Here is a 13,948-nt window from a genome sequence, read left to right on the forward strand (position 1 = left end):
AGGTGATCTTGAACGTTGAAAATTTTTTAGATCATTTATCCCACTTTAAAAGATCGCAATTTTTGACTTCATTGACATATTATACAAGAAAATAATCTATAGAGGTTTGAAAACTGTTCCATGTTGAAACTTCTTGTTTGTAGACTGGAATGACATCTGTTAGACTACTTATGTTTTTGAGTTTTCAATAATTTATCAAACTCATATTAAATTTTAGCATTGTTTCAAAAAATTTGCGATTTTCATCAAAACCCCCTCCAAATCAAATTTCTGGCTACGCCACTGCACTGATGACTTATGAGCATGTTAATAACAAAAAATTAACTTTAGATGTCGGAATATATGGAATGAACTATAATATTTCACATGTTTACTAATTTCTAATAGTTTATTTTTCATGCTTCATAATACAAATAATTTATTGAAACGCTAGTCTATACTAGTGGCGTTTTTCATTGATTCCACTGGTGGAGTTTTTTGCACTTTTTCTGCATTTTTCGTGCAGTCGAGCATTCAAAATAAGTGCCCTATGTTTCATTGATGTGCACTGCACGAAAAAAATGCAATCCTGGTGCAATTCGCGAGCAGCAATTTTGCACTCAGTTTTTTTTCAGAGCAGCAAGCGAGCGCACTAATACCAATAAAAGATCAACAAAACAATAAATAACAACAACGTCAATTTGAGAGAATATTTTAGGATGAATACTAAAGATTTGATTGCCGAAATTTTTGATTCGTCCAGCAGTTCCGACGAAAGCTCGTGTTCCAGTGAGTCTACATCTTCATCTGAAGATTATTCTTCGGATATTGGTGCCTATTTCACTGAACGACTTGTAAGAAGCAAGCGAAAAAAGGTTGAAGATTTTGTTGGTGATGTGATTTATAAGTACTCGGATCACGAGGTAAATTGATTCTAATCTGGATTTAACTGTGAATAAGCTAATAATCCTTAGTTCAAATCTCACTTCCGGCTCACGAGAACGGCTGCATACGCGCTGATCGAAGAATTTGAATCGTCGTGTTTCTTCAAAGTTAAGAAGCGCGGTGGAAGACATGTAGTCCCTGCTGAGAAACAAATGCTGAGCTTTTTGTGGTAATTCACATTATTTGTAAATTGTAACAGCAAGTGCCCTTAATTTTACTATTAAAGGTTTGCAGCAAACAAGGACTCGTACCGAGAAGTTGCTAATTTGTTCAACATTACTCAATCAACCGTATATCGAACTTTTGGATATATTTTGGACTTTTTTTCTCAAATTGCTCAACGATATATAAAATTTCCAAATACTGAAGAGGAAAAAAATCAAACGTCAAATGATTTCCAGCAGGTAACTTTTAGCTGGGTATTTTAATTAGCAATTGATTAATTGAAATTAATATTTGAAACCAATTACTGCAAAGGTACCGTTTTGCGGTAATGAAATCAAACAACATACAACGGTAATTGTTTACTTTAGGTACTTATTTCACTGCCAACGGGATTTTTTTTCTATTAGAAAAATGTTATTTTAGTTCTGTAAAGTGTTATAGATTTATAAAAAACGGCGGAAATCGAAAATTTAGTAGTTTATTTATAAACTTAAAAAATATGTTGTATTTAGTAGCTAGCCTTGCTAATAGTGTCATTGTGCCCTCGAAAATTAAATTTTTTTGTGTAGTTAGTATGATGTGACTTGACCGAATAGCCGAGTCCAAAGAATCGCCGGACGTGGTGGATGCCTGCTCGCCGTCGGAAACGCAATAAACTGCGATCCACTCGTTTACCCGGTATACTCACACATAGGATCTAACCTTCATATAAAAGCGATGTGGCATAGCCACATTAGGTAGTGGCAATGTTTAATTTAGTTACAGTAGGACAATATTTAGTAATAACAATGAAATATTGTATCTTTTTATGTGAGTGCTAAAACTAGCCACAGTCGCTAAGTTTGTGTACACTAGGCAATCTTGCGAATTACAGGTTTGCTTGCGTTTCTGACAACGGATATGCGACCACCTCGTCCGGTGAATCCTCAGCGGTTTTACGCTGCTTCGGGTCCTTGGAGTCGACTAAACTTTTTCGAGGCCTTGAGGGCCGAGTCTCATATACCAATCGATTCAGCTCGACAAATTGAGACAATGTCTGTATGTGTGTATGTATGAATGTATGTACAATTATCTCAGCAATGGCTGAACCGATCCTAACTAGGCCTAACGTTACCATTTGACACTATTATTTTTGGTTTTTCGATGTTGTTTACTTTATGAGATATGGGTGATCTTATCAATGTAAAACGGGTTTTTAGCGAATAATTTTCGAACAGAGCAATCCTATCGCGCACTAGATAGAAGTAAAAAGCTTATGAAAATACTTTTCGAACAAGCTATAGATTGTCAAAATCCGTTCACGAGCGGCGGAAATATTAAACATTTTGTATTTTCATTCCTCGCTTACCAATTTTCACTAATTAAAAAGGAGACCTTTTCATACAGAGTATTGTTTTACTGGTGTTTAGGGGCAAAACTAAACCGCTTTTGAATATCGGTGTATGAAAACACATCTACGTGATTCAAGAAATTCGACATTAAAAAAATGTTGAATTACCTCTATAATAAATGAGCTATTTCTCAAAAAATAATATATAAGTTCATTTCAAAGACAAAATAATGTTTATAATGAATTTAAAAAAAAATTATAATTTTTTCTAGATTTCATGTATTTATCCCTTGAATTAGGCATTATGCATTCAATCGTGAGAAAAATGTTGATGGTATATTAATACGTAGATCATCAAGTAAATCACCTAGTAGTGAGATAAAAGATTTCTCATATAATTATACTCACGGCATCACCGAAAGCAACTGTATTTTTGAATCCCAAAACTCTAACGAAAATTTAGCTCTTTTGCAAGATATATGTTATTTATACTGGTTATGGCGTAAAATTACTATTTACATTATTTACAATAAGGATGTAAGGAATCAATATATCGCATATATACCTTTAAATATAAGGTCACGGCACTAAACATCATTTTCCATTTCTCACACGCCCCCTCTCCCTTTCTCACTCTCACTGACTCTCTCACTTACTCTCTCACTCTATCAAAATGTTTGTATTATGAGAAAACCATAACTATTTTCAAATGTTCGCACCCTCAAGATGAAACGTGTATCCCTCCGAAATGTGGAACTATGGGTTGGCAGGCGACCAAAATTCAAAAACTACATCAAATCCAATTTAATTTATTTCTATTCAGAGCTTTTATATACACCCTAATTAAGGGAATTCATGGCTATCTAGAAAAATATGTAACTTAACTGGGTAATATGGATATTTGAAGATGAAAATTTTAAGAAGAGACATTCCACATGCGTTATTTAAACTTTTCGTATCTGAATTGTATTTTAAATGAATCATATGCTCAAATATGTCATGTGAAAAGTAATAACATCTCTTTTGTGATGATATGATTGAAAATATATATTCATTGTATTGGTATGAACTATTATGAAGTATAACGGATCAAAGCCCAAAAATATCCACGAATTAGATCCGGGAAAAGAAGTCTCCTAAAGACCCCATTCTCGATGGGGGATACAAGTACAAGAAACATTGTAACTTATCGTTGTTCATTAGACCGGCAACTTTTTTTTAACTTTTTTCGGAACACTCCTTAATCAATTGGTAATTAGCTCTACAAACCATCTGCCAAATATGAGATGTTTCCTTTAGCTCTAGTTCACTCACAAGAGTTTAGAAGTTTCTATGGTGAAATATATGGAAAGTCAGAAATCAAAAATCAAATTCCAATAAAAAATTCCACAGTAATTCTTTATACCTCAAAACTTACGGTGGCGTAGCTTATTTTATAACGAACAGCTTTAGTGAAGCATGCATGTTGGTTGGAGGTTCCCCGACAAAGTTATTTAATTTTGAAGACAAACGGATTTTTTTTTTTGAAATTTCCTATTCTAAGCATGTGCGAGACAGAGAGGCAACGCATAACTTTATATGAGAATATCTTTTTACTGCAAAATAGGATCAATTGGCAGTCTTCGGCAATGTTGATCCTTGCACTTTAAGCTATATATTTACAGATTTTGGGATGCACAAGATGATACTGTCATTTTTTACTGAATTTATTGATTCTTTTGCCAATTTTTCATATATTTCCACATACAAACTTGAAAACTCTTGTGAGTAAACTAGAGTTATCGGAAAAAGCTCATATTTGACAAATGGTATGTGAAGCCAATTACCGTTTGATTTAACAGTGTTCCGAAAAAAAAGTCAAAATTGTTGCCGGTCTATTGTTCATTTTTGCTTTATATTAAGTAAAATTCAATTGATGTTTCAATCAGGCATGCACAAGAACGGTGCTGCTCCGTGTCCTATTGCTGTGCACTGACTCATAATGTGTCAGCGTTAAATTCATTGAGCTAGTGCTTGCGCTGGTTTCCGATGAGCTAGAGTTAGCAAGTAGCGCGAGCACCGATGAGCGAGAGCCCTCGCTAGCACGGTGATAGCTAGCACGCTGCATGGAGCAATAGCTCAGCTATAGCAAAGCAGAATAAAAAAACAACGCGTTAGTGTGAGTAATGATGCCTGCATCGTTTTTCAGCAACCTGTCGCACATTCACCAACGCATAGTTCTTGCTTTGTCCTATTCTTTCATTCCATAGCTTACACTACTGCACCGTTCTAGCTCATCGGACAAGCTTACCGTGCCAGCTCATTGAGTTAACTCGTGCTAGCTCACTGAGCTAGCTCACCGAGCTTGCTCGTGCCAGCTTACCGAGCTGGCTCATAGTGCTAGCTTATCGTGCTAACTCGTTGTGCTAGCTCTTCGAATCCTACAGCTCCAGCACGAAGGTTACCTAGCACGAGCGGGTGTCAGTGCTTATTGCTTTTGGTTCGTTCAAAGCGGCCGCTCAGCTCGTGTTAGGCTCTCGTGCTGTGCTTCATGCATCCCTGGTTTCAATGGCAGTCACAATTAGTAGAGAGGCGTTGGATGTAATGTCTTCTTTTCATGGCCAATGTAACTAGAAACATATTTATTCGCAGAAAATTAAGACTTGTAATGCCAAGCTTGCCTATCCATCAAGGGCAGTTTTATATCAAGTAACACATTCAACGGTGCTTGCGTTTCCAACAAACTAAATACTTATCCTTAAAATTTGAACCATTTCTTTTTCGTAGTATTCGTCTTGTTTGTTTTATTCATTTTGAATATTTGACTAGTTTTAAGTATATGATTTTTGCATTTTAATTATTTATTTTATTCAGAATTATTTTTATTCACTTTGTTCATTTGGGTTCATTTAATCTATTTTATTCATTTCATTCTTTGGAATCACTCTGATCAGTTTATTTTTTCGTGCATTTCATTCATACCATTAATTTAACTTATTTCTTTCGTTGTTTTCCTTCTAAGCATGCTCTTTGTTTTTTTCAGTTCATACATGTTTTTAGTTTCTTCATTTTAATAATTTGACTATTTTTCAGATTTATTCATTTCATCCATATTATTTATTTGACACAATTTATTTTTTCAATTAATTTATAACTTTTTAACATCGCCTTATTTTTCATTTTAATCAATAAAAACGGGTCTTCACTGTATTAGTAAGGTTAGTTGGTAGAATATATTGTTTAGGTTTATAAAACAAATTATTACAATTTTTACTTTCCGCCCCTATAACACTAAAATAACATATTTCTAAAAAATCCTCTTATAGAGGAAGAACCTAAACAATTACCCATACAGCTTATTCGATGGCTGCAGACAATATTAATATCAGCGCCTTGCCATTCTCTAGATAAAATCTTAATTTTGTAATTGACTGTAGAAGCTACTATAGCTCTAAACTTTTCCAAACATTTCATTTGTGTTAACGTAGGTACCATTTAAAAATCTTGACCAAATTTCCCAACATTAGTGCTTACGTTTTCTATCGTGCAAATTTTAATATGAAATGGATTGCATTATTTCAATTTATATAAATTAATTTCTCTACTTCATGAGAAATAAGAACCGCAAAAAATATTATTCAAAAATGGTTGAATTTCTTTTGGGAAAGAACTTTTTATTCCAAATTTTTAAAATAACCTCGAAACGTATAACAATATATTTAAGAATAAGTCTGAGGACTAAAACACGCTATTGCCAATTGTAGAATCTCGCGCATGGTCAACTCTACTTTTTTCTGGTTCCGCAAATTACTGGATGAGTATTCAATTTACGGCCGCGATCTTGTCAAAAATTTGAATATAATGGTGTTGTACCATTCCAAATAAACCATGAATCATGTCAATATGTAGAATAGTTTTTGAATCTGGCCTCCAAAAGCGGGATTCAAGAAAAAGCACTCGCTTCACTGAATTTATCCCTCCTTACGGGCAGATTGGGCCCCAAACCTGCTCTTTTTTCTCTCCATCTAAAAATACAATTAATTTTGTGTTACTCGGGATTGTTAGTCTTCTTTACTGAAAAACTGATAACAAGCTAATTACAGTTTAAAGTTTAGCCAAATAAACCTTTTATTCTTTGTTGGCCTATGTTACTTTCAGATTGCTCAATTCCCAAATGTACTTGGGTGCGTGGATGGCTGTTATATATCAATTAGGAAACCGGCGCGCAAAATGGCTCATACATATGTAAACAGGCACGATCAGCTATCGATAACGTTGCAAGCAGTATGTAACGCCAAGAGAGAGTTTATAGATGTCGATGTTGGTTATTCCAGTCGCATGCATGATGCACGCATTTTTGAGAATTCTTTTATAAGTGAGAAACTTCCACGAATTTGCGGTCAGCAATTTCACATTCTTGGAGACGCAGCATACCCTTTGCGCGAGTTTCTTTTGGTTCCGTTCAAGGATTACGGAAATCTTAGCAATATGCAAAGAAACTATAACTTGAAGTTTAGTCAGACGCGAGTAACAATCGAGAATGTGTTCGGTTTACTAAAGACAAGGTTTAGACAATTGATGCGACTTGATTTTCATTCTGTGGAGAGAATGGCTCTGTTTGTACTCGCTTGTTGCGTTCTGCACAATTTATGCGCAGGTGACCACATGGCTACGTCCGAAAGCAGTAATCAGTCAACAGAAAACATCCCTGAGGAAGGTGAAATAGGAGAACGAATTATCCCAGAATGATCTCGTCGAATGGACAATCGTGCTGCGGCGCTACGAAGATTGGGAGAAATTAAACGAAATGAAATTGCCAACTCACTATAGAAAAAATATAGCTGCTAGTAAACTAGTAATATTTTACCTCAAATTTTAATTATTTCAAATACAGTATCGTTGTACCTTTTATCCATTAAAGAATTACAAAATATGTCCAACATTAGAAATAATTTATTGTGAAATCATTTAAGAAAATTATAATAATCGAAACAGAAATCATATAATTCAATGGCAAATTGATTGACCTCAAAACCGATCGGTTTAAACAGTGCCAATGTCTTTGCAGGCATTTAGTTTTTCTAGGAGCATTTCCTGTAATAATATTTTCTGCCTCATCAATACAAGTTTTTCCTTTTGTATATCCATTTTTTCTTCGTGTCTTTTTTTCTTTGCTTCCATTTTCTCACGATGCATTCTCTCTCTGTCTTTTAACAACTCAGTCATGAATGAGGACTTTGAGACATTGTTGTTTCTAGATTTTGGGACTTTTGCGGACATTGAACATGTTTCCAGGGCTGGGGATTTCCTTGCAATTTGATCCTGACTGACGTGAACCTCGGGTACAATTGAATCATCTCGTTGGATTATCGCCACCATTTCATCTTGATATGGATCAACCGATCGCTGCGCTCCACTAGTTCGGTTGTTTGAAAGGGTGTTTTTGGTCCTCTTTAGCACCGTTTTGTAACGGTTCTCTGTTTGAGGTCCTGTATAACTGGTACTGCAGGTTTTATTGATATCCGCAGCCAGAGCACTCCACATGTCTTTTTTTCTCTGAAATTTTTTCATCGGACCAACTTGAGGTATTGCATGCTTGTAACCCTCCAGCAAGCACTTGGTAGCTCCGTCTGTCCATGCAGCATTTCCAACTTCTGCTTTAGAAAAACCCTGAACAGAACTCGCAACTGTCGGTAGTTCACTGTTCTCGCTGTTATCTTCATCATCCGGAACATGCAACGGTATGCCAAAAAAGTCTGCTACGTCGATCCTTCTAACGTTGATGATTTCATCACTGAAATATTTTAATTAAAATTGTATATTGAATAATACGTTCACGAATAATAACGAATTTTACCTCGTTTTGTGTTGAATGAAAACATCTTCTTTCTCAACCAATAGCTCATTGGGACTTTTATAAACTAGATCAAAATCATTCAAATTAATTGTCGCCATTTTCATAAAAATACTTTCCACTTTTTTCGAAACTGTCCAGCAACAGCATATGCCACCAAATTAAAAATTCTGCAACTGTCAGATGAGAAAAAAATCGCAGCAGGCAGAAACGCATACATCCAAATGCACTCTGAGTTGTACAAAACTGTTTCATTGGTAAAGTTACAGAGTAAAACACTGGCACCGAGTCAGAGGAATCAATGAAAAACTCCATAGGTATACATCCTAAAAACGAAGAGATAGCGAGTTGGTCTATTTCAAAAAAAGGTGTGTTTTAAAAGCATCTACAACTTTCCAGAACATCGAAAAACTGTAAAAAATCAAATAAAAAAGTTACAATAAAAAACACTTTTTAAGGGAGTATTCCGACCTGTACTTCAACTTCACCTAATATCTTTTTTCGCTTAACAGATAGCCATTTCGCTACTTCAACAAAGTTTCATAAAATCATTTCGTCTACAAACTTTCCATACATGACTATTAATATTGGCAACAACTTGCAAAGTTATTTTTTTCATCTGCGTATATACCCCCTAAAATCAAAACTTTCCAAAATTATATTAAACTACTCAAAAAATAAAGAAACCTTTCCGAAGACATCAAAGTGCCATAGACAATGGTTTCGTCGCAAATATCAATGTCCGGCTTTTTTTGATTCCGTCCCACTGTGCACCGCATCAAACTCATTTCGTTTTTTGATTTATTGGCTCTGAAATGGTAAACTAAGCCTTTGAAAATATCCCCAGTGCTGTGCATTTTCATGAAGGTGATTGAATACAAACGGTAAACGATGAATTACCATCACAAATCTCAAATGACACAGCCTGTTATTCGGATACAAAATGTATTTATCAGTCTACCATTTCTTGTGAAAACAATGCGAGAGAATGAGAGAAACTGACAGTATAAATACTGAGATATCATTCTCACTTCTCACCGTATTGCGAGAAAACCAGATACGCAGTGTTGCTAATAATTATATTGAAGTTTTCCCGAAACGAATTTAAATTGACAAATACATTTTTCGGAAATAGTAGGCCTAAGACGAGAGAATCGAAACGGAAATCCAGTTGTTCTAGATTATTTTCCTTGTTAGAATAAAACATGCTATCGTGGACGATAATGTGTTTCCAACTATAATATTGGCTTCAATAAGTCTATAATATTGTCTCAGTACTGCAATTTACTCTGGTTGCAGTTGAAAATCGACGTATTTTACTTGCGCCTTTCTATTTTTCTTCTATTTTCAGCGTGCGAAACTAAGCTGCGGCTTGTGTGCATTATTCACATGGGGGTGCGTTACACAAGATGCGCATTGCGCATGCTGAAATATGGGACAAAAAACAAAATTCACTTGTCGGTACTATATTTCGGTTTTAAATTGAAACCAGAATATATAATCATAAGTCATACGACTTGAATCGAATCACCCAGATTGTGTGATCACTTGGACATCTCTGTTCAAACTGAAATTTTGGCACCCCTGCAATCATATAATCAAAACAAATCGGCGACGTGCAAGAATATTCTGAAACCTTCAAAATTTTAAACGTGTTCCGAAACAGTGAGCGAGCCATAATGAATACAAATGCTGGTCCATCGACAAAGCCAATCGCGCAGCGGAAAAGGCGGACGTTTGCTGATATTGCGTGGGAGTTCGTGAAACAAGAAAGTGGAAGGTTCATTTGCAACATTGAACCGTTATCAAAAACTACGATAGCGGCAATTTCATCAGGCACGTCCGAGTATTGCAGCCGAATGCAGCAGTTTTGTATGGACTGATCACGGAATCGGAAAACCTTCCGCAGAAAAGGACCCGTGTTGTGGCCAAGCGATTAGTGGCAATCGATAGACAACAATTTGTCGAAGCGTGCATTCGGTTGATAACAAACCATAATCTTCCTCTTAGTGCTATGGATTGGAAAGGTTTGCGTCTGCTTACGGGTCCAATAACGCAAGCTCTTGGTATTTCGTTGAAGCGACGAAATATAAAAATCTACCTCAAAGAAATTACGGAGAAAACAGTGATGTGCATTCACCAACAAATGAAAGGGCGCCTCATATCTATTAAAATCGATTCTGCGCAGCGACACGGTCGTCACATATTGGGTGTGAATGCTCAACATGAATTGAACAGTTCGATTGTGACAAGAACACTAGGTAAGATGAATTATGGTTTTTAACAAATAATTGAACTAACTGAACTTTTTTTTTATTTAAGCCATGATAGAAGTCACCGAAAGCCAAAAGGCAAAACATCTCAAGGTCAAAATACTGGATGTATTGAAGCGCTATGAACTATCCATCGATCAAATACATTCGATTACAACGGATAATGGAACTAATATGCTTGCGGCAGTGAAGCATCTGCGACAGTTGTTTACTGAGTCAATGTTAGATGAATATTCCAGCGACGATGAGTTTCCCATGGAACTTGAAGCAGAATTAAGCGACCAATTCAATATCGTGCGATGCGCACTGCACACGCTACAACTGGCACTCAACGATGTTGTAAAGAACACTAACTCTAACATCAAAAGTATTACAGATTTTTCAAAGAATTTGAGAAAAATAAAATATAAAAGTTATATGGATTTCCATCAAGCATCATTCCCTCCCCACCAGGTGGAGCGGCAAGTACAAAATGATAAGGAGCATCATTAAGCAAGAATCGTTTTTCTCTTCGATGCAAGATCATTTTTCGGAGCTAAGTGAGTATCGATACCAAATGTTTGTTACTTTATGAGTTGTGCTGTACTAAATAGAGAAACATTCTATTTCAGAGTTAACCGAAGATGATTGGACATTCATGAAGGAATACGAAACTGCATTTCTTCCTCTACATAAAATGACTAAACTGCTACAATCGCAGCATCAAGTATTTAGTAAATTCTACATGCAATGGATACTAGCACTAAAGAATGTACGTGAGCTCAAAGACAATCGATTTTCAAAACATTTGGCAGATACACTCGAAAAAAGACTTGAAATGCTTAGAGGAACAATGTTATTCAAGGCAGCGCTTGCTTTCGACCCCAGGTTTAACTATTTAGATTCCACATTCTCCAGTTCAGATGAGAAATTCGAAATCCAGGTAATTAGTTTTATTCTGGATGCTTCAATGCACCAATACTGTTCCATGATATATTTGATGTATATATGCGAAATATATCATCCTTTTTTCAGAACTATATATCAAACGTATGTAGGAGAATGCAAATCATCGGTGGTTTTGCTAAACAGAACCATTCGTTGGAGCAGGCAAATATCTCAGTAGAGGATCAAGACATAACCGATTACCTAACGGAGCTCTTTGGAGGAAAACTGGATCCCAAAACGGAGGCTACGATCGAAATAGATATTCAAATACAACTCAAACTCCTTGAAGTTGAGCATCGACAACGACACGATTTTGATATTTGGACTCATTAGATTTCTAGAAAAACGTCACATCCTCAACTCGCAATTCTGGCAACAACAAGTAGTCAAGTATCTATGTTATATTTCACCCTAAGGAGAAAAATTTGGTAAAAACCAAAATTTCTCACTAGGGTGAAGTCAAGTAGTAGTCCATCTATGTATGATTGGAAAAATTTGAACCGATGAATTAGTGGCGATTGAAATTTATATTGATGTTATGAAAATATTGTTGTAACACTTATGAATTATACACAACAGGCTTGTATTATTACCAGATATGCTGACCCAGTCATTAAAATAGTACTCGAAAACAAACAGCATTTTTTCTTTACAAAGTATCCGAAATGAATATAACGCGAAATCACTTTTGAAATTTGATTATATATGCTGGGCATAAAATGATATCTGAACAATATGAGAATTAACATGTTCTCATCCGAAATTCAATTCATAGGAAATCTACCTGAAAGAAAGGATTGGTTGAAGGTGTTGGTTGTTATTCTGAAAATCAAAGAAAATAAATGTATGTCTAAAGGCTACCATATTGCTTCAAAGTACACGACAGTTGTAACGCTAGTTACAATCATTATAGTTACACTAATATATTTTTTCTAATTGAAAATCGAATACATGCTTATAAAATGCACGTATCATAAGTTATAGAATTTCATACTAAAATGAATATTTAATTTGATACGTTTGTCACCACTGGTTTATTGTTATTAATAATGACCGTCGTCACCGTATTCATGCTGCAAATAAAATGACGGTTGTTAACGCACATTCAAGCGTCTGTTGAGGTGTCGGATTTGTTTTTGTAGGGAAAACTGTTTCGGTAGCGGTGGAGTAAAACTCGCGGGTACGATAAACTACTATTGGTATATATTAATCACTTTCACGGACAAAATGGCGGACTGACGATAAAGAACAAACTACTTTACTTAACTTATATTAACGAATGATGAACACACAGTATTGACTAACTAACGTATAAAGTACAAACGTAAGAACGTGCTTGAACTGCTGCGAGCTAGGCTTTTATAGTCCTGCTGTACCCATTGATGACTGTAGATTGGTTCAACCGGAAACCCTTTTCTGACCGGAAACACATACTGACGACGATATATGACTGACAGAAAGGCAAAATATCCTCACTACCACTACGCTGAATCAATCTGATCTAAAGGGCATGCCGATGGCACTTATGTTGTGGGTACAGTGAAACCCTATTACTGTGTTGATAAGAAATTGGACATAGGCGCAAACAACGGTCATTGTGAATATACTTCAACTTCGTCTCTCTGGAGAGAGCAATATTTTTGACAAATATGTTTTAAAAGAAAAATTTAAACAGAAAAAACCATCTCACTGTTGAAATTACTGGTCAGTGAGAACCGTGAGTAATGGGCATCGCTAGTCATTTTAAATGCTTTTAAATTATACTCTCTCATTAAACAGAATTGCCATCAGTATGGTGATGGAGCTCTGCACTGAATATCCCTATCATAAAATACAACAAATCTTTTCTATGCTATATGTCACCCTAAGGAGAAAAAATTGGGTAAACACCAAAATTTAGGACGAAAATTTTATAGGCATAAACTTCTGCTAGGCTAGGCAGAACTTCTGCTCGGACAGGACATCACGTCTGACCAGTCGTTCGATCGAAACACAAAGTGTGTTTTAGTTTTAGGGATTTGCGTCAAGCCGGCTCTATTCCGACAAAATGTTAGTGTCGGTTTCTGATGAGACGAAGTCGAAACGCACCCATGTAATAAATCTTTTCTTTCAAACAAAAAAACTAGAAAAATATAAGTGTGTATTCAATTTTCAACATACTGTATCTCTATCATTCTTCAATAAATTTTGATTAAAAGTACCTTGTTGAACGTGGAAAATTCTCAGGGCCAAAATGTAAATAGATTCGTTGCCGGTAAAATTCAGAAACATCAGATCATTTTAAGCAAAAAATTTACAATGCCCTAATTATCAGTACAAGTGCCTTCAGGACATTATGCGCAAGGGAGCGAAACAAATATGCTTTTATATTCTGCGGTTCTTAAAGGTTTATATACACACTTTTCACTATTTTCTAAGAAAATCGTTAGCAGCCAGCCATAAATCGTGTAAAGATAAGTAACACCATTTATGCTTTACTGTACTCTGTTTTTCAAT

The 13,948-nt window shown here is 35.5% G+C and overlaps 2 protein-coding genes across 2 annotated transcripts; one reads left to right on the forward strand and one right to left on the reverse strand.

Moving 5' to 3' along the window:
* The first annotated feature begins 680 nt into the window (after nt 1-680).
* LOC131682105 (putative nuclease HARBI1) lies at nt 681-7,258 on the forward strand. Its single transcript, XM_058963327.1, has 4 exons — nt 681-902; nt 954-1,093; nt 1,151-1,328; nt 6,557-7,258. The coding sequence occupies exons 1-4, from the start codon at nt 699-701 to the stop codon at nt 7,145-7,147; spliced, it is 1,113 nt and encodes a 370-aa protein (XP_058819310.1). The 5' UTR covers nt 681-698; the 3' UTR covers nt 7,148-7,258.
* An 80-nt stretch (nt 7,259-7,338) lies between these two features.
* LOC131682106 (uncharacterized) lies at nt 7,339-8,515 on the reverse strand. Its single transcript, XM_058963328.1, has 2 exons — nt 8,256-8,515; nt 7,339-8,192 (listed from the first exon to the last, which is right to left on the reverse strand). Exons 1-2 carry the CDS (start codon nt 8,357-8,359, stop codon nt 7,442-7,444), a joined length of 855 nt encoding a protein of 284 aa, XP_058819311.1. The 5' UTR covers nt 8,360-8,515; the 3' UTR covers nt 7,339-7,441.
* Nucleotides 8,516-13,948: the final 5,433 nt, after the last annotated feature.

The sequence above is a fragment of the Topomyia yanbarensis genome, chromosome 2, assembly GCF_030247195.1.
Source record: "Topomyia yanbarensis strain Yona2022 chromosome 2, ASM3024719v1, whole genome shotgun sequence".
Classification (NCBI taxonomy): Eukaryota; Metazoa; Arthropoda; class Insecta; order Diptera; family Culicidae; genus Topomyia; species Topomyia yanbarensis.